Source organism: Pristis pectinata, chromosome 25 (assembly GCF_009764475.1).
Source record: "Pristis pectinata isolate sPriPec2 chromosome 25, sPriPec2.1.pri, whole genome shotgun sequence".
Taxonomy (NCBI): domain Eukaryota; kingdom Metazoa; phylum Chordata; class Chondrichthyes; order Rhinopristiformes; family Pristidae; genus Pristis; species Pristis pectinata.
In genome coordinates, this window is record NC_067429.1 from 13,485,613 (window position 1) to 13,506,957 (window position 21,345).

At 40.2% G+C, this 21,345-nt stretch overlaps 1 protein-coding gene across 1 annotated transcript in view; it reads left to right on the forward strand.

Moving 5' to 3' along the window:
- The window catches only part of rnd2 (Rho family GTPase 2), a 71,582-nt gene that overhangs the window by 39,060 nt on the left and 11,177 nt on the right, over positions 1-21,345 (forward strand). The window contains exons 3-4 of the mRNA XM_052038491.1: positions 5,438-5,547; positions 18,767-18,901. Of these exons, the coding sequence (XP_051894451.1) occupies positions 5,438-5,547; positions 18,767-18,901 (245 nt within the window). The remainder of the gene's footprint in view (positions 1-5,437; positions 5,548-18,766; positions 18,902-21,345) is intronic.

Here is a 21,345-nt window from a genome sequence, read left to right on the forward strand (position 1 = left end):
TTTTTTAGTTTGTAAACAACCAATGGAAATATATTTACCTGCAAAATTATTTTATTTTACCTGCCACTATCTTGGTGTCAGAATTAATTCATTGTCCCATGCATACATATATTTTCTTCAGCCTCTCAAACAAGATTTCCTTTATGTGTAGCTGCCACACATATATAGCTTAGAACTCATTAGTTTTTAAGTTTTATGGCGTGGTCCCAAGATCTCATTCCACTGAAACCACTACAAATAGCTAAGGTTGTGTTTATTGGACTAAGGTATTCTGTATGAAGTTTTAAAATTTATTTTAGACAAAGACAACTTTGATCTTTGATGCAGTCATAAAATATTCTGATGTTATCTCTGTCTTTAAAAAGCAAATTATTGAATTTTCAAAGAACCAGTTCCTCTAAAATGTAGATTTGAAACTCTAACAATTGGGTATCCAATATGTATATTTTAGCGGCTGCTGTGAAATTAATCATTGTTCTATTCCGCCCTGCACCCGAAATCCTGGCCTATTGCCCAGTACCCTCCCATGTTAGTGTACAGACTTCAGTTATAGTGAAATTAAGTAAATGAATGATTTATGATGCCACTCTGATTGCTCTTGCCTGATATGTGTTCTGGCACTCCACAAACTTACCTTTGTACTTGTCTTGCATTTAGCTTTGTGTTAGCACTCTCATCTTTAACCTGATTAGTTCTAGATACCACAGTTAGGTATTGCAGTGTTTTTGCTGGATTTAGGGTTCTGTACTGAGGAACCATAGTTTCCAGCAGTCTGATCTCAGACTTGAGAAGTAGACTTTTGTCTCTATCCTGATGACACTGTAGAAAATAAATTCTTGGAAAGCAAAGGTTTGGAATCTCCAACAGCAGCTGTAGTATGTTCCTTGCATTTAATGTAGTCTGCACTGCTAATTCGCTTTTTCCAACCAAGCAATGCTTAAGACTTGGGCAGTAAAAGCAAAAATCTTTCCCCAGAAGTCAAAGTACATAATAAATCAATACTGCCTTAACTGCATTGTGCAAATTGTGTGATGCTATCAGTTTTACCAAATATACTTAAGGAAGACCATCTATATATAATGAACCAAAAGCAGTTCTGTTGAAACATTAACCTGAAACATTAACTATGTTTCCCTCTCCAGAGATATGGCCTGATCTGGTGACTGTTTCCAGTATTTTCTGTTTTTATCACGTATTATGAGTCTTCTCTATCCTTCCTGCAATGGAGCTGTTCAAATAATTTCCCTAAATTCCACAATTCACCATCCATTGGATTTTTGGATTACATGACTAGATCTAAAATCTCCTTAGACTTTGCAATCCAGCTGGTCAGACAGCTCAGACAGATATATCTAAAGTTACCTAAAGATAGACAACACATGTCAAAGATGGATTTTTCTCTCTCCAGTGCTGCCTATTTAGTTGCCCAACCCCAGTCTCCTATTGAATGAATCTCATAAAATATGATGTATTTTTGTACCAAAATCACTCGTATGTCAGTTTACTCAGCAAAGTTGCTGTCAGAGTTAAATCCATAATAGATTTGTTTTGAGAAGATTTCCAATATCCAGTAATTCTGTGTAAATAGCAAGTTATCTAGAACTGGCCTTTTTGCTGCAGTCTTCCCTGGAGGTTGTCAAAAATGACCTTGACGAAGAATAATGCAGCCTGTTTTTCACTTCCAAGTGAAAATAAATGCTTCATTTAATGGTTTCAAGGAAAGTACTCTTCATCGCGTAGGGTAATATATTGGGGGAAAAAAATCTCCTTTTCTAATTTCATGAGTTTGTTAGAAAACTAGATTTTTTGGTTATCTGTTATTTGAAATTGCAAAGTTATTTTAATCCACGGGTATTAATAAGAGAGATGGAGTGTAATATTTAGTTCACTAAGGCATCATGTTAGTTCTGATAACATTGTCTTCATCTTTTCAATATCATCTTCAGCTTCTCTGCATTTATTGGAGTTAGCTTTGGATCAGTGGTAGCATTCTGAGCAGCTTGATAGGCTATTTACATTACAACACATTCATCTCCCATTCCTTAGTCTATTTGCATCCAATTCCACTGAATGCCAATTTCTGAATTATATGAACTAGAGGACACCAAGGAATGATAAGGGCTCTGAACCACAGATCTGGACTCATCCTGATGAGAGAGGAGCAGTAAATGCTGTCATCTAAAGTGAATGGCTTTTCTTTTAGTTCTTAGGCCCTTCAGCCCATGAAAGTCCGTGCCGACTATCAACCACCCATTTACACTAATCCTACTCTATCCTATTTTATTCTCCCCACATTCCCATCCACTCTCCCAGGTTCTACCACTCACCCACACATAACTTACACTAGCCGAATTCACCTACTAACCCTCTCTTTAAAGGAATGAAGGTCCTATTCACCTTCAGAACATAAAATAATTCAAACTGGATCAATATTTTGTGACAGGTCTTTGCACTCCTTAATCAATAATATTATTTTCCACATTGATTGCTTCAGTTTATCTGAAATAAGAGAAAACTAGCCTCTCTGTCGGAAGAACATAAACTAACCAATACCAATAGACCTGATGTGGTAGTGCTGGCTGGTAGACCTTTGTGGTTTTTTGATTATAATCCAGTTTATACTTTGAAGGCTGTGGTCCGTATTCCAAATAGGCAAGTTGTCAAAATAGACTCTCTTAAGTAAAGTATTATTGGTAGAATTTTTGTGAATGGTTTTACTTCTCTTTTTCTGAGGGTGGTGAATCTCTGGAATTGTCTACCCTAGAGGGCTGTGGAGGCTAGATCAGTGGGGATTTATTTAAAGAGGAAATAAATAAAGATTTGAAAGATCAGGTAATAGAGAGCTCTGGGGAACTGGAAAAGAAAAGGAACTGAGGCCTGGGACAGATCAACCATGAACATCTGAATGACTGGACAGACATGAAGGGTGAGAATGACCTACTCCTGCTCCTATTTTCTTGTGTTCTTATGTTCTCTGGAGGGATAGACCAGATTCCTCAGGATCAGAAAAAAGTCTCCCATAAATGCCTGGCTTTAGTTTGCAATTTTTGCACAAGTCCTAAGCATGCCGGTTGTGATTTACTGCCTTACACAGAGTGACATCTGGAGTGTGATGCCCATCATGAAAATCTTCAGATGACTGGATTGTTGATGACTTTGATTGTAGTTTGACAACCTTCAGCAATCATTTACATTGGCCAGAATCTAGTAGTGAAATGGTAGTGAAAACAAAAATGGCTTTGATATAAATGGAAAAACTTTGTTAATAAACAGCTGCCCAGCTAGATGTAAAATGGTGGTTAGTTACAGCACCTTGTCTAAACTCTATATGCCTCATTGTGCATTGTACAAAGTATGGTACTGGGAAGGTCTAGATGCAATGTTGCAATAACAGAATTTGGTTGCACCTCAGGCCTCTGTCACACCATTGGATGATGCACGTTTTCACATTTGAATGGAGACGCGAGACTGCAGATGCTGGAATCTAGAGCAAAAAACAAGCAACCACCGATCCTGCTCTGCCAATGCTGAGTTTTGGTTTGGTCAGGCAAGGGGGCTGGGGGAGTTGGTGGGAAGCAAATTCATTGGAGACAGCAAGAAGAACAAGTAGTGTTCTTCTTGCTGAAATGTTCTGACATTCTCCTGTGTGCGGGTAGTTGGGGTGGGGAGGGACTAGTAATACTGCAGATGAGTGTTTGAGGGAGGTGGGAATGAAGGTCCAGGAGATCAGCTTGGTTTGGGAGGGGAAAAAAAATTGGGGATTTTGCAGGTTGCAGAGTCCGGGGCTTGCTGGAGACCAGACTGGTGGGAGGGGGTGGGTGATGATGAGGTATGCAGTTGAATTTAATGCAGGGAAGGATCAAAGGTTTGGGTAGACATTCCACTTACCTGGTAGTCATTCCCATCCAGTTTTGTGCTGCAAGACCATGGTATCCCAGGGGCATCCAGTGATGGCACTTTGCAGGAAATGTACTCGGCTTTCCTTGCACTGCTCCAAAAACAAAATGATGTCATCGCATGCACTCCTGATGGAGAAATCTTATCACCACTGGAAGGGTGACTCACTGGGATGTGGCTGGTCAGATTCTTCAAGTGTAAAAAGCAACCTGGACACATTCGATGTCGTGCTTCACTCATAAGTTTTCCCATTAGATGACATGTCAACAAAGGCCATCTTAGTGTTTACCAAATGCCTGTTAATGTGGGTGGCAAACTTGGAAACTGTCATCTTGGCTGGAGATTGCTGATGGCAGATCTTAACTACCCTTGGCATGTAAAAGGTGAGGTGCACTGTTCATTTGAATTTGATTCTGGTCTTCCTAAGCTCCAAAACATTACGGTTTCCAGCAGCAATTATTAAAATGTCTTGGCTACTGGATCATTGGCTGTGGTCGCCATATTTAATTTTGTTTGCCTGGAACTGGATTACGTAATGCCATGTCTTCCTACACAAGAGGTTCAATTTCAATGAAAGGTCAGGTATAAAGAAAAGGTTGACTTTTCTTTCCATGTCGTTCCTGCTTCAGACATGCCGGAAATTGGAGGAGGGGAGGAGGCTGGATATGATAAGATAGATAAGATATATCTTTATTCATCACATGTACATCGAAGCACACAGTGAAATGCATCTTTTGCGAAGTGTTCTGGAGGCAGCCCGCAAGCGTCGCCACGCTTTCCGGGTGCTCCAGTTTCCTCCCACATTCCAAAAGATATATGGGTTAGGAAGTTGTGGGCATGCTATATTGCAGTAACATCCAGAGGTATACAAGGCATTCTCCAACATCACTTCTGTGATCTTGGATTTTTAGATCACTGATGTCCAGCTTTGTGCAGTGTCTGATCTATCCCATTCCCCGGTTCTCTCTCCTGAGCCACATTCCCCCTCCCACAGTCCTTCCCCCAACTTGAACCAGTATTTAATTTCCTTGGTCTGCTTCACATTGGGTTTCAAGTGCCTCTGAATCTAAGGTGATGGTCCTCTGAGCAGAACATTAGCATGTTTTCATTAGCATACCTTCTTTACTGGAGCTTTTAAAGGCATCCAGGATGCCTTTACTGGAGCTGTTATGGTGAATGGTAGAAAAAAGAAAACCTATGATTTGATAAAGTGGATTTTATTTCACTTTCTTATTTTTCAAACTCTCTTCCTCATTATAAACAATTGCATCTATTAGCCAGCCAATATAATCGTGTAATTTGATGTGCCATTCACTTGCTGTTTTACAGGTGTACTCATCCAAGCATAAAGCTTTCTGACAAATGATATGCTCAGCAGTTTTCTGTTTTGCTGATGTCTACATCCTGCTGTGGAAAATTTCTGTTTAGTGCATTTGTTTTATTAATAAACTATATATCGCTTAGTCATGACAGGGCCTGCATAAAATAACTCACCTTCTACATCCCATTTTGACATCTTTGCTTTTTTTGTCCCCTCCAGGATCAGCATATTATGACAACGTTCGCCCGCTGGCCTATCCTGACTCAGATGCAGTGCTAATCTGTTTTGACATCAGTCGTCCGGAGACTCTAGACAGTGTTTTAAAGAAGGTTGGTGTCTGCCTCTGGTTGTTTGAAGGAAGTAGTCCAGTTGAGTTGCACTTGTATTTTAAAGGAGTTTAAAGGAAAAGTATTAGCACTGCTGGAAGGCAGAAGTTACCTTCTGTATATGTTTTAGCAACATTGATTTGCACAATTGGGTGAAACTTCTGTCTGTGCTATTTTTATCTAGATTTTACTCCGAGGAATTTGTGTTCAAGCAATGTTAAAGTAGTGAACCTAGATACCTAATCAAACCAGATAACCAATTCATTTCTACAGAGTAATCTTTAAGGTATTGCTTTTGAACATCCTAGTAATTTGAAGCATTAAAAATACAAAGCTTCAGGAAAGAAAAGCATTTAGAATTAATATTGGAATACTTTCGTAAAGTCCAGCTCAGAAGCACAGACATAATGGACCAAATGATAAGTGAAAAGTCTGATATTAAACAGAATGTATTTTTCCTTCCAGGTCCTCTCTGAGTCAGACATGCTAGTGAATGGAAGTGGTCAGATATTGTTACTTCCATAATTCTGCAGCTAAAATTTAGTTTTTTCTTTTAAACAAGATCTTAAAACTGGAAAAATGTCCTCTTTCCAGAGGATGGTTGCATGTGTGAACCTGCAAGAATAAATTTTACAATATAATCTTGGAACCCATCACGAATAAGGTTCAAAGGTAATGATAAATACCCTTGAACTATATGCTTGAAGCCCAAGCAGATTTTGAGGTCCAAACTTCAATTTGTAATTGAAAGTTGTGTTGGCCTGAGAGAACGCAGCACTGTCAGAACTGCTGTCATTCAAATGAGATGATAAAATTAGATTTTATGAAAATTAATGTTTGAATGTAATTCACAAGAGGGGACAGATAAAAATTGATAATTGGGGAAAGGAGTGAGTCAGAAAGCAAATTTCAAGCTATAATATCTCAGTGACATGTTTTATAGGGTCATGTTTTGAACTTTTTGTAATACCCACTGATTCAAATCGATGGTTTCCTTGGCATTCAAATGTGTCAGTCACAGCTTTAATAAGGGTAAAAACTCTAAGGCTAGAAACCAGAAAATGTTGCATTCTGGCAAAAGGTCAGATCTTAAATGTTAATTTCTCTTTTTGCATCTGTGTTTTTCTGGGACTTCTTGTTTTTGTCACAGTTGTGATGGTGGTCACTAGGCATATATTTTTTTACCCTCTTGTTCAGGACTCAAATCCTGAACTCATGAAAGCTCCCCACAGGGAGGGAGCAATATTTGAAGTTGAGAGTTTCATGCTATTTTAACCCTACATAAGAGCAGCATAGTCTGGTAGAAAGTTATCTGAACTCTTGATAAAGGAATAAATGTGTGATGTGGGAAGTGGCAACAGGTCTTAAAGGATGAGAAATTCATCCTTGGTCGCATGCATCAAACATGCAGCTTGTAGCATTAACCTGTAGAATCACATCTCTGCAGTTTGGTTCTATTGTTTTCAATGGAACCAAATTTTTAGAAGCAGAGTGAAGATTGAGAACAGTATTGCATCATGTATCCAAGGGCAACTTTTTACCTTAGACGTTTTCTTTAAACATGGAAGTGATTACAGTGGCTAAATACCTTGTCATTTTGGAATAGAAAGACTTCATCTTTAAATTGTTGCTGTTTTTATATTTTAGAAGACTTTGCTGATTCATGTTGCTGAGGAAATACCTTGCCTTAAACTGTAAATCATGGAATCAAAATCAACCCAAATTTTGCTTTTCAGTAATGCAGGCAGGAGAATCTCTGGCCTATTGATCCAGTTAATCCCGCCAACTGAATCTGTAGAAAATCCTTCTTGCCCAATCATTCCCACTATACTGCAATTTACAATAAAAAGTGTGATACTAAGCAGCAGACAAAGAGTGTTCAGATCAATGGTGCATGTTTCAAACATGAGTGAATATAACTCCCTTGTGACAGGCATTTTAGGATTAGTAGTTTGAGTTGTGGTAGTCTCCCTGACACAACTAACATCTGAGAACACTTTTTTTTCTTGCAAGATTGTCTCATTATCTCATGTCTAGCATGTCTCTCTGCTTTTTATGAGATTCATTTTTCCCTGAAGATTATCCTGCTCTTTAGTAGAATTTTGATAGCATGGTAAAATCATACCATGTTAGCGTTTGATGCTCTTACAACCTGCATAAATCTAATGTAAAATTGCAGTAAATGACACAGCACTGACAGCATTTGTGAGCATTCTAAAAAAAATGGATATTGAAATGTGTTTTTAAAAAATGATATTTTAAGACCAACTTATTTTCTAATTGGCGTTGTTAGAATAGTAAGATTATAACATTTTCCAGTCTTTCAAGAAAAAGAACACTGAAGTTAAACTAATTCACATAACTGATCAGGAAGTCCTGCTAATTTGAGTATACCTGCATTGTACAGTTGCTTTGGAAAGCCAAATCTTTGGGGAAAAAATGATTGAAGTCAGCCACAAATGAGTGTGAAGTGAGCCTCTATCTTAAGGTGAAAGTAGGCACCTCACATGTGGTTATTCTTCTGTGCAATCTCTTGCAGATTGTACATTCCTCTACCCAGTATATTTATGTGTGCTGTCCAAATTGGTATATGAGCAGATGGCCATATTTTGAAAGGATATGTTGATGATATTATACCACAGTTACTATAGCTGCCTCTTGTCACTAATGATGAGTTACTGTATATTATTGAGACATTTGGAAGTTATGTACTTTCAATGCTGGGGCTGTGTGTGGTGGGGGAGACAAGGGGATGGTGTTTGAGTGTGTGTACATGTGCAAAATCAAATCTGTCAGCTTTCCAGCAAATAAACCAAACCACCTCCCTCAGCTCGCCTTTGAAAATGGTGCCAGTGTTTACTAAGAATTTCCATTGTAAATGCCAGCTGCACTGATGATCAGGATGGTCTTAATCTGAAAGGGCTTTTGCTCCTATTGAAATTGATGAGAAAAGAAGTCTTGGCAGTTTTTGCATGTACCACTGTGATGTTAGCACTGGCATACTAAAAACGTATGCCACCATTTCTTCTTGCAGTAATTCTAATTAAATTTTTATTTAAATTTTTCAGAAGAGTACTAATGTATTAAATTTGCTAAACTTGTCGAAATATAAAGTTGCTCAAAAGCTAATCAACTTTTTCATTCATGCAATTGAAAATTTACTGCATATGCATTATGGGGAATATATTCTGGTAGGTGGCATATCCAGGACACACATCAACTCTGATCTCATACTTGAGATCTGTCAAGATGTCTAACCGAGCTAGTTAGACATCCTGACATAGCAATAAAATGCCAATAATCCACTATCTGACTATTCAGAAATCCCATCTGGCTCACTGGATGATATTTCCCTTGCTCCCTTTCCACTTGCCAGAGCCTCAGGTCACCTATATAAAAACGAGAAATACTCAGCGGGCCAGGCTGCATCTGTGGGAAGGGAAACAGAGCTAATATTTTAGGTTGAAGACCCTTTGTCAGTTCCCTTGCTCCCTTTCCACACACACAGACCCCAGTTTCTGCACTCCCTTTACTTTTACCTGGTTCATTGGAAAATTTTTTGTAATACTGTGTAACATCTAAAATGAAAGTGAAGGTGTGTTGGGGTATTAAGAAAAACAACGTACAATAGAGCAGAAAGTCTGCTAGTCCAGCATCGCAAATTCCCAAATGTGCCTGATCATCAGAGTTGCACTTTACTGTTAGTGTTATACTATTCACTACCTAAAGTTTTTCATGTATTGGAGAAGGGGATGGGGGTGCAGTGGGAGGATGGTGGGGAAAATTAGCTGGGTTTCCTGACCTTGCTAGCTGTCCAGGAACCCCAAATATAAAATGTCAGAAGTAGATGGCATTTCACCCCAGATCCCACCAGCGGTGGGCAAATCGCTGGTGCTCTCTTTCATTGGTTGAATTAAAATTGTAGCCTGTGGATGACCTATTGAAGGGCAATAGGCAATGTAAATCTGTAGCATAGCAAGGGGCTATTTCTTAAAGATGGGAGGGAGATGGATAAACTTAACTGCAGACAATTGATGCCAGTTGCAAATAACATACAATTTAATGAAATTCTGCTGTGTGATTAAAATGGAGTTTTGGAGGGACTAGAGAGAAGCAAACTGTGGAGAATCTCCTTACTGGCCAACACTTAAAGAAAGAATTGCACTCTGTATGAACTTGGGATGTGCTAAACGCATTGGATTATCACTGGCGTAATATAAGTTCTTTGCAATTTAGCTCTGTGCGAATCATTGTTTCAGTCCCACTGTTTGAATTTTTCAGCTTTTAAAACTCAGAAAAGTTGGCCTTGTATTGATCCAGCCCTAGTGGTCTGCTGCATTGGTTTTGACTGGTTAAAGGAGTCGGAGTGGAGTTTTTAAATCTACCCCCTTACCCTCCACCTCTGGTATCCCCACTAATTAGCCATGGGGTTCTGTTTCTTGCCAGGATATCCCATTGCTTTTGTGCGGAATGAGGAGTGTAGGTATTGTGATGCTCAAAGCATTACAATTATGTGGGACATGCTGGATGGGGCACAGGACCTTTTCCTGCCTGTCAATTCTTGCGTGATTTCAGACCTGTTGTTTGTGTCTAGAAACGTGGAAACCAGTATTGTGAACTTGAAATTCCCAGGTTGGGGTGGGCGGTGCTGCATCTCGAGTGTTTAAAGGCTTTCTATTTAAGTTTTGTTGGTAATGGAATTGGGTGCCTCCATCCTGTGCAGATGTTGTTTGGAGATGCAGATAGTCTTGGCTGGTGGGAATGATTCCTGGTGAAGTTGCCATCAATTCAAGTTTTCCAAGTATCAGTTTCTTCCACAGTTGCTGCTTCAGTCAAAAGTTCCTATACCATGTCAGCAATACACCATCCTAAGATTCCTGAGTCCCACCATCACTACCATCATTGAAGTGGACAATCCAAATAACATGGCAAATAATGAGTAGGACCACATCCCCATCAAAACATATGATATAGAGCTGACAAGTTCTCCTCAAAGGCATTTCCAATAGTGAAGCTAAGGCCCAGGATATTCCAACCCCATATTTTTTATATTTCAATCCAAGCGTATTATCTGTGCTTGTACGTGTGCTAAACGTATTCAGTAAGTGTTGGTCAGCTCATGCAAGGATGTTGCTCATGCACTGAGAAAAGACCAGCTTTCTCCAAGACCACCTATTTCACCCTCCTTGACACTTGGCCCTTTTCCAGTTCTGCCTTATTCCTTGTCATCTTCTGAATCCCTCACCTGCCTTCAGATTAGATTAATCTAATGATTACCTGGTGAGCCTCAAATTTTCCTTTATAAACAAAATGTCGTCAAAAGCTCTGCCTCTCTCTGAATTCACATCATGCCCTGTTCAACAATCATCCCTTTACTTTCTGCTTTCCATTGTCTCTTGGCCAGGAATGTCTTCATTTTAAAATTCTCATTTCCGTTTTTAAATCCCTCGTCACTATCTTTCCTCTATCTTTGTAACCTCCTCCAAATCTACAACCCTCTGAGATCTCTATACTTGCATCTGCAGTATTTTGAGCATTCCTGATATTAATTGTTCTGCTGTCAGCGAACATGCTTTCAGTGGTCGTCTTCTGTAATTCCTACATTTAATCTCTTTGTCTTGCTACCTTGCTTTTCTCCTCATGCCACCCCTTAAAACCTAACCCTTTGATCAAGTTTTTGGTTGTCTGTCATAATTGTTTATATCTGGGTCACTATCAAAGTTTTGTTTCCTAATACTTTTGTGAAGCACTTTGGGATGGTTTGCTGTAATAAGGACATTGTGTAAATGTAAGTTGTTGTGAGTCTGGACTTCTTGGACTGACAAGAAGACTGTTGACTCAAAGAAGTAAATGATCTGTCAGAGTAGGGAAGAAATATCCAAATTACATTAGCTGTACAGTCAGCTGCAGGCAAGTTCAGAGCTATTTATGTAAAAAGGGCAGGCACATTGGGACAATATTTAATAGTTCTGCTATATTCCAATAAGCACAGAGCATCTATCACACCACAGATAAGTCTTCCCTACCCTGAAATGAAGTCTTAAAGCACATTGTAAAGTTAGCACGCAGGCTGCTCTAGATTACTCCTGCCTACACAACTTCGCTTATACTCAGTGTATTACTGGCTGGAGACCCTTCAGTGATGTAGGCTCCACTTTAAGTCTTCGATCTCACAAAGTTTTGTTTTACCACTTCTTCCAATTTTCATTGCTGATATCTAAAACCAAATGCACTGGCCAGCTGTTATAAAATGAACATTTTTTGTAGATCTTCGAGTTGTTTTGATTTTGCTTTTCACTTGTGAAGTTAACTAAACTTCTTTACTTCATGGTCACTTACAGATCATTCATTGGCTTCAGCTCATTGGAGTAATTATACCCCAGAAATCTATAAGTATCCTTGACACCTCTATTCATTTGTGCCAAAACTTAACACTGAAAACATAATAAGGGCTTACTCCAAATAATATTCCTCATTCAAAGTCCAGCGTATCTCTGACAGGCTTTGCATATCCCCATAAGGCTCAGCAAAGGCAATACATAAACATGGGCTTAAACTGTTGCTTAGGCAACTGTGAGCAAACCTTAGTTCCCACCAGCAGTTCGATTCAGTGTGGGGCCAGTAAGTTGCTTTTCCCATGGCTGAGTTGGTTTGCTGGGGTCTCCCAAGATCTGGTTAGATTAGAAGCTTCGACGATGTTGAGGCAAGGGAAACAGGTGAATAATGAGCAGTGGGCCAGTGTGGAGAGGAGGAGGTGGGCATTTATTTCCTCTATTCTCTTGTTGGTAATCATGAATTACCTTTCCCTCTGTGTTAATCTCCTTTAACAGCTGGTGTTGCTTTCTGGATTTAGCCTGAGCTCTGTTTTTCTGTAATGAGGCTTCTGCTCAGCTTCCCTGTGTGATAAAACATACCAGAAACAGACAATGGTTGGATCTGTTCTCCACATCCTTTTTCTCTGATCCGTAAATCACTTTAGTTCAACCTTTTGGTTGCAAGTAAATGAGCCTTGTCTCATCTGACATCAGTCAGCATAAAAACTGTACTGTAGACTAGACATTAACATTTGACCTGGTTTTTCAGTGCAACTATGAACAGTCCTCTTAACCATTCTGGCTTGATTCTCTGAAATTGCAAATGTGCTGCAGGCTGTTTCTCAAACTCACTTTGACACACAGTCTCCTGTTCCAACTCTATCCTTACTAGGCCCTCAGCACTTTGGAGTTCCTTATTTTTTTCCATGATTTGAAACCAAAGTGTGTCAGCTAAAGACTGCTTCCTGATTTATCATGTCTTTTGTCTTTTGATGCCTTTAAGTCATCCTTTTACCTAGGATCTTCAGTGTCAAAGAATGACTAACCACTTGAAGGCTTGAAGTGAATGCCTAGGTAGAGGCTCATTTAACAAATGAGAGAGGTTTTCAATCCCAGTCAAGACCAAGATAACAGTGGTGCAGCAGTTAGGTCTGCTGCCTCGCAGCTCCAGATACCCAGTTCCCGAGTTCTGGCACTCTCCTTGCAGGGTTTGCATTTTCTACCTGTGACTACATGGGTTTCCTTTAGGTGCTCCAGTTTCCTCCTTCATCCTGAAGACATGCTGATAGTTTCTGTAAATTGCCCCTGGTGTAGGTGTGTGACAGGAGAATTGGGAGGAGTTGATGGGTACATTACAAAAAGTAGGTTACAGGGAGGTAAGTGCCGCAGTGGGACTGATGGAAATGTTCTGAGAGCTAGCATAGACTTCATGGGCGGAATGGCTCCTTCTATGTTGTCAGAAAGTATAGAAATAAGGGTGCTGCAAGTTGGCCTCAGTACCATATATTACTCAGAATTCCTCTTATTCTCCCACCTCGCCTACCACCTTTACTGGAAATGCATGGACGTCTGGCTGTCTGATGCCCTCTGCAGTCAAATAGACTGATGATGTCATTTTATTTCCAAATAATGGCTACATGTGAAACACAAGAAGATCAGTCCCAAGAAACCTGTAACTCGCTTTAGCACAAGAGGTTTATCTGTGCAGAACAGTTGACTGGTCAAGATAATTAGCAATGTCTATGAAATTCCATAGTTAAAATCTTGTAATGGAGTGACCGGGTGGATGATGAGCTTTCAGAAGCAGGGGTCATAGTCTCAGGATAAGCAGAAAACTTTTAGAACTGAGATGAAAATAGAGTTCTTTGTGCAAAGGGTTGTTACTGTTAGGAATTCTCTACTTCCAAGTACCGTGGATCCTCGACCACTGGTTATATTCATGGCTGACATGAATGGATTTCCAGACAATAAGAGTATCAGAAAATACATAGATTTACTTTCCCAGGACAAATGAAGATCCTTTATGAACGTTTGAATTCTGATCTGTCACAGGCCTTCACTGGCAGGCATTCCAAAGCCTTACATCATTTACTTATAACCAGTAGATGTCATAATAATTAGTGTTGATGGAATAAATCAAATTATGAGCTTTAATCATGTGGGATTCTGGCCATTGTATGAAAGCAGTAAATTAATGACCTAGATAACAGCCTAGCAACAGTTACAGAGAAGAGCAATCTGTCGGACGCTAAGCTGGGAAAGAGCGTTTGTATAAATTGCACCTTTCTAATACAAAAGACAAAACATTCTGAATCTGGTGTTTAAATGTGGAAGGTTAATCAAAATGGCTTCAGTGGTTTGTGAATGGATGGCCTTGTTGTCCCACACATGAAAGAAACTGCCTGCTCCAGTTGATATATTTTACAACCATTTTTACTGTTCTGTTACAAGTCCATTCCACAAAGGCAGTCTGCACCCAGCCAGCCTGTGGATACCATAGAAAAAGTCAGGAATTCGATAGTGGTGGTCAAGGATCACGTATAGTGGGGTTGGTTTGTCATTGATGTATGTCTGACCTCTTCTGCACACCCCTCATTTTCTTTTACTTCCTTGGGATTCAAACAGATTCCTGGAGATTGTCACTTTATTGTTGGATTGGCTTGAGCACAATTTGCTTATATTCATTGAGTTTAGAAATAAGGAGGTTGAGCTCATTTGATGTGCAAGATTGAGAAGGAATTAAAATGGATAATTCTAAGATGGATGTTGAGAGACTCTACCCTATAGCTGGAAAGGGTTAAAGATTATAATCTCAGGGTAAGGGGGTCAGACATTAGGACTGAGATGAAAAGATGTGAGTAAGTACAAAGGGTTCTAAAACTTTGATATAAAAACAAAAAAGCTGGTGACACTCAAAGGGGCAGGCAGCATCGGTAGAGGGAAAAGCAGAATTAATGTTTCAGGTCAATGATCCATCATCAGAACTGTAAATCTTTGGCATTTTCTACCAGAAGGAACTGTGGATACTCAGATTCAGTATATTCAAGGCTGAGATTGGTAGATTCAAGGAAATCAGAGGATATGAGGATCAGGTGGCAAACTGGACTTGATCATCCACAAGCTTACTGAATGGTGAAGCAGACTCGAGGTGTCTTTTGGATTTTCTTGATCGTGTTCTTACCTGCTTCATTGTGGGTGTTACTTTGGGATTGAGGATGACTTGCTTTCTCTCCAGTTCTGAGGTGATTGATGAGGCAAATCTGGGGCTTGCAGGTTCTGCCGCATGTGGAGTTGGAAGTCTTTGACCAGGCAGGTGGTGAGCATTTTGTGAGGTGGTGGACTCTTTACGCCAAGCTTCTGTGTGTTCCTGACGCATGAGCTCAAGGTTCTCCATTCCATCCTGAATGCTCCTCCTTGCCATCTGTTCTTACCAATGAAAGTAACAACAGCAACGTGACTGGCAAGAGTTAATACATGTTCCAGATGAGCTTGGTGATATTGGTCTCAGCCTTTGTTGTTCATTTTGATCTTCTCTTCTCCCACTCTACTTTATATTTCTTGCCAGCTTGGCTGGGAACAATCAGCGAACCATAGCAGGAGTATTTGACTGACAGGCTGGACTTTGAATCAAACTCAATAAATCTGAGCCTGTTGCTGATTGGTTTAATTAATGTTTGGCAATTTTCATTGAGCCTCGGTTGCAATTACCAGGAAAATATTTAGATTTCTAATATTTCAGTTGTGGTTTTGAACGCAATTCAGCAGTTATGTTCCTGTAAGTTGGAATTGGTTGAAGCTGTGTAAACTGAACTTTTAGTCAGCGCAAGGTGGCTGTCCTTAATTGTCTGTTCATCTGTGTGCGGGAAAATGCATCAAGGCAGTGTGCGATGAACTTCAGATTCAACAATGGTTCAGTGAAGTGACAGCCTCCGAGAATGTGTCTGAAGCCCAAGGTATTTGGGAGTAAAGGAAAATGATGAGGAGTGTGTGGAAAGGGTCAGGCACACAGTGATAACAAATCAACCCCACTATACATGATCCGTGACCCATCATTGGCAAATTCCTGACTCAAATGCCCCTCTCTACAGGGGTCACAGTAACTCTAATCCTTATCCAACTTCCCGAACTGTCAACACTTATGGGAACCAACATCAGGAAAACTGAGGGCTTGGATCATTTATACAGGTCACAGTTCACATGGTAGGGTGTCCTTTGGGGCCACACCATGCAAACTACATTTAGTGGTATGAGAAAGTAGAGCTGCAGAAAATGGTAGGGACATGTTCATTACCAGTGAGCGAGTTGATTTACATTCATCCTCTAACAGGGTAAAACCAAAGCAAATTATGTTAAATAACATTATCTAATAACTGATAAAGCAACAAAGACATTGTCCCTTATTAATTTTATCAGAGTGAGGGCAGGATTCTTTTAACAACAGAAAGAAGGCTCTCCTGTTTTGTATGCGTCTATTCTACTTTCAAAACACATGCTTTGTAGGAAACGTAATTATAACACTATTAGATTATAAAGACACAAAGTTCTTTCAGTTAAAAGGGGAGGGTTTGGGGGCACACGTGTGGATCATTAAAATAGTTGATGTGGCGCACCTACACTGATACCAGTGTCATCCTGTTGTTTCCAGTTTGACCTGCTCTTCTGGGTAAAGAGCATTTGTTGGAAAGTAATGGGGCTGCCATTTTAAATATGAAAATTGGATCTTCATGATGTCATTGAGTTGACTGTAACGCTCAGAGTAAGGACTTGAATTGGAAGCTAATTTGAGCCCTTCCTTGACCCATTGACACCCGTGGTTTCCACATCCCAAGTTTTTCTCCCTTACGTGAAGCCCACCCCACTTCACCCCTCCACTTTGCTGAGTGTCAGAGACCACTTCTTTGATGCCTCACCAGTCACACAAACCTCAATGTTGCCCCAAGCAGGTGTTGGGGTGGGGTGGCAAAGGGTTAAAATCCCTGCCTCACACTGGGTAGGGCCACTCTGTGTGCTGTTGGCCTCCTTCTGCAGTGTCTGTTTTACTGTTCTTTCACCTTTGTGGTAGTGTTGTATGGTATGTAGCAACTTGCATTCATAGAGTCATAGAGCAATACAGCACGGATACAGGCCCTTCAGTCCAACCAGTCCATGCTGACCATGGCGTCCACCCAGCTAGTTCCAACTTCCTGCATTCGGCCCATATCCCTCTAAGCCCTGCCCCTCCATGTACCTATCTTAAATGATACCATTGTACCTGCCTCAACCACTTCCTCTAGCAGCTCGTTCCATATACTTGCCACCCTCTGTGTGAAAAAGTTGCCCCTCAGGTCCCTTTTAAATCTTTCCCCTCTCACCCTGAACCTATGCCCCCTAGTTTTGGACTCCCCTACCCTGGGGAAAAGACTGTTACCATCCACCTTATCTATGCCTCTCATAAGGTCACCCCCATTCTCCTATGTTCCAAAAAATAAAGACCTAGCCTGGTCAACTTCTCCCTATGACTCAGGCCCTCGAATCCTGGCAACATTCTCGTAAATCTTTTCTGCACTCTTTCCAGTTTAACCATGTCTTTTCCATAACAGAATGACCAAAACCTTACACAGTAATTCAAGTGCGGCCTCACCAATGACTTGTGCATCTGCAACATAATGTCCCAACTCCTCTACTCAGTGCCCTGACGGATGGAAGGCCAACATGCTAAATGCCTTTTTCACCATCCTGTCTACCTGTGATGCCACTTTCAATGAACTATGCACTTGTACTCCCAGGTCCCTCTGTTCCATTACACTCCCTAGTGCACTACCATTCATAGTACAAGTCCTACGCTGGTTTGACTTTCCGAAATGCATCACCTCACACTTATCTGTATAGAAATCCATTTGCCACTCCTTGGTCCACTTCCCTAACTAGTCAAGATGTGTCATCTGCAAACTTACTGATCAAGCCTTGTGCATTAGCATCCAATTCATTTATATAACTAACAAATAACAAGGCTCTCAACACCGACCCCTGCAGCACACCAGAAGTAACCGGTCTCCATTCTGAGAACAACCCTCAACCGTCACACTCTACTTCCTAGCTCCGAGCCAATTTTGAACCTATCTAATTAGCTCTCCCTGGATTCCATGGAACCCAACTTTCCAGACCAGCCTACCATGCGGAACCTTCATTTACATTTCATATATAAATAAAATGCCTTTAGCTGCAATCCTTCAGATCTTTATTATCCTGTCATTTTAAGCAAATGATCACTTTAGAATAAAGTCTCTTTTTAAGCAACAAACAATCTGCTGGAGGAGCTCAGAGGTTTGAGTTGCATGAGGATTTCAGCTTGCAACATCGACAATTCCTTTCCTCCCACAGATGCTGCTCGTACCTCTGAGTTCCTCCAGCAGATTGTTTGTTGCTCCAGACTCCAGCATCTGCATTCTCTTGTGTCTTCATTTTTTTAAAGTCTTCATTTCTTGAAAATCCCATGGGTTAATTGGCTTGGTGTCTGTAATCCACAAATCTGATCAGCAGTAGTATACAAGTCTATTTTAAGAAAGTTGAAACACTGTTCACGTTAACTGAACCAGACAATGGAATATCTTTATCTAGTCTTGAGACTCCATATAAACACAAGCAACAGATAGGTAGTTGCTGGTTTAAATTATAGAATTTATTCTTCCAATTAGCGATTATGCCTCATGCTCAAAGTCAGGAGGACTGGGTGATCAAGACTTGACCTGGAATATGTGGCTCCTTCCCAGAACATTCCCTCAAAAGAGTCATTTTCAAAAAGATTAAAAATCACCAAATCATTATCGGAGCACTGCAACGTTTTTGCGGTTTGTGAACAATTTGGAGATTTGTTATTTCATTGCCCTCTCAAATGGTCTGATGCACATTTTGCTTCTTTTTCCTTTCAGTGGCAAAGTGAGACCCAGGAGTTCTGTCCCAGTGCCAAAGTGTTGGTGGTTGGGTGTAAGATTGACATGAGGACAGATCTGAATGTCCTGAGGGAACTCTCCAAGCAGAGGCTTATTCCAGTTACACATGAACAGGTACGTACATACTATGATAGAAGAGGAGGTTATTTGGCCCATTGGTTCCATGCTGTCTCTCAGCAGAGCAACCCTATCAGTCCCATATTTCCCTGTAACCTATTCCCTCTCACATGCCCATCATCTCCCCTTAGATTCTTTTGTTGCTTACCTACAGTCATTAATTAACCTCTCGGCACATCTTTGGGGTGTGGGTGAAATCTGGAGTATGGGCAAAAGTGCAACCATAGGGAGAATGTGGAAACTCCACACAGATAGCACCCAAGTCTCAATTGAGCCCAGGTCTCTGGAGCTGAGAGGCAGCAGCACAAACTGCTGTTCCGCACTAGATTATTTCTCTTTATGCACTTGAGGTGGCTGAACTTTGATGAGTATACCCGACCTTAAAAGTGAGTTTTATATAGAAAAGGTTGTACATTAAGTAAGACAACTGGAGAGCCAACAAAGACCATATGGGGCAGTGGGGGTGGAGGTCATCGTCTGCATTCCGTTGGAAATCAGGACCTATTCCAGAGAGATAGATGACATGAGCAAGTAAGAAGTAGTACTGACTACTGTATACACTTCAGTCCACTGAAGGTCCCATTGATTCTATAGACTTCAACACTGTTTGAAACATATTCTAAACCACTTAATTCAGTTGCTGAGGGAAACGCATACACCACTTGAAAGTTGTGAAGAACCTTGAGTACCTGAAGTTAATCCATAATGGGCAGATGTTTCTGTTACTGCTTTTAATTTTTTTTCTTTACAATGAACTCATGGTTGCCTGGTCACTGAAGTCACTTTTTCAATGGAGCAGAGTTTCTGAAGCTGAAATGGTTCAGGAAGCTTGAAGTGCTGCACATATTCTTTCATTAATCTGAGAAACCACAATGACATGGCTGGCTTCACAATCCCTGCAGGACAAGCCCTATGTGATCGTCTCACACACCAAATAACAAAAACCTTTGACTCTCTTCACCACCCACACCTCTCCCCTTGCAGCAAACAGATTTGTGGAAGGAACCACTCACTGCTCTGAAGTACATTACCTTGGCTTTGGTTAAACAAGATAGCTGTGGGATTTACCATCTGAATCACAAGAAGAGATTAGATTATGCATTTACTATAATTTCTGTCAGAGTGTTAAATAATCATAGACTCTTACAGGACAGAAAGGGTTACTTGACCCACTTGTGAAAGAGCTTTTTAATTAGTCCCACTTCCCTGCCCCACACAGATCCTGGAGTCTGGGCTATTCAGTATGCTCCGTATGTCAGTGAAAGGTGTTATTTTTGACATCAGCACTATCAATAAAAGATTTACCTGTTCTGATTTGATAACTGCAAATTTATTGTGTTAAACAGCACCTAGTTCCTGAAAAATAGGTGTATCAACCATATTAATTGCTGTCATTTTTAAAGTCCCAATCAGTGTGTAATGGTATCGATTGGGAATTCATTGGTTACCTCTTTTATCACACTGCTTTGTGTCTCTTTGTTTCCTGGTAAAGCTTCACAAAACAGCACAATTTACAGAACTGGTTCTATCATGTTCTACAATTAACAAAGCATGTGGCTGTATTACATTCCATCTACTTAACTCAAACAGCTGCAACAGTACCTGATAGTCCACAGGTGGCTGTTTGTCTTTAATTATACTAATATTGTTACACTGGGTACCAAATCTCTTTGCACAAAGGCTGGGCCTTATTTATATACCAGACTGCCTTTCACAACTCAATGCTTGGATTAAAGACTGTTCTGTCTTTTGCAGATCAGTATGAAATTAAATAGCTGTTCCCTTAACAGGCATGAGGTTGATTGAAAGGATTCAAACAATAATTTGATGTAACATGTCTAGAATACTTAGAACTTCAATGTAATCTATTGAAGAGCTAAGTTGTTCCTCTGTTTAAACATTAATTATTTTCTTCATTTGTCATGAGAGAATCCTTTCTGAGATGCAGCCTTTAAGAAACTACCCAATCGTATGCGAGATGAGATGTTTAGAGGTCTCTAATGAGGTGTTCAACCTCACAATGGCCTCTTCTCCCTTCCCCAATACCCTCACAACCCCCAAGCATTGAATTACATTCACACATGAAAGCCAAATGGTTCCTTAATGATGTTTATGTTTGCAGGGAGGTTTCTTGAAGGGGAAGGAGAAACAAGAGCAAGAGGCAGATTGGAGGGAAAGACTCAGTTTGACTTTATCTGAATTTTCACAGTAATACATTTCTCACAAATGAGCTTCTGTTCTCTTCAAAAAAAAACCCACAAAGGTCATCTAGTTCCAAAAGCAGCACTTAAAACACAGTGAAGCTAAGCCTTACTTTGGCTATTTTGACATGCTTTTGAATTAATGTTGTTTGGATGCCGTTTCATGCTGTGCTCAAGTTACTTGTATTGGACAACATAATGGATGAAGGTTAATTAAATGTGAAGCACACATTTCATGCT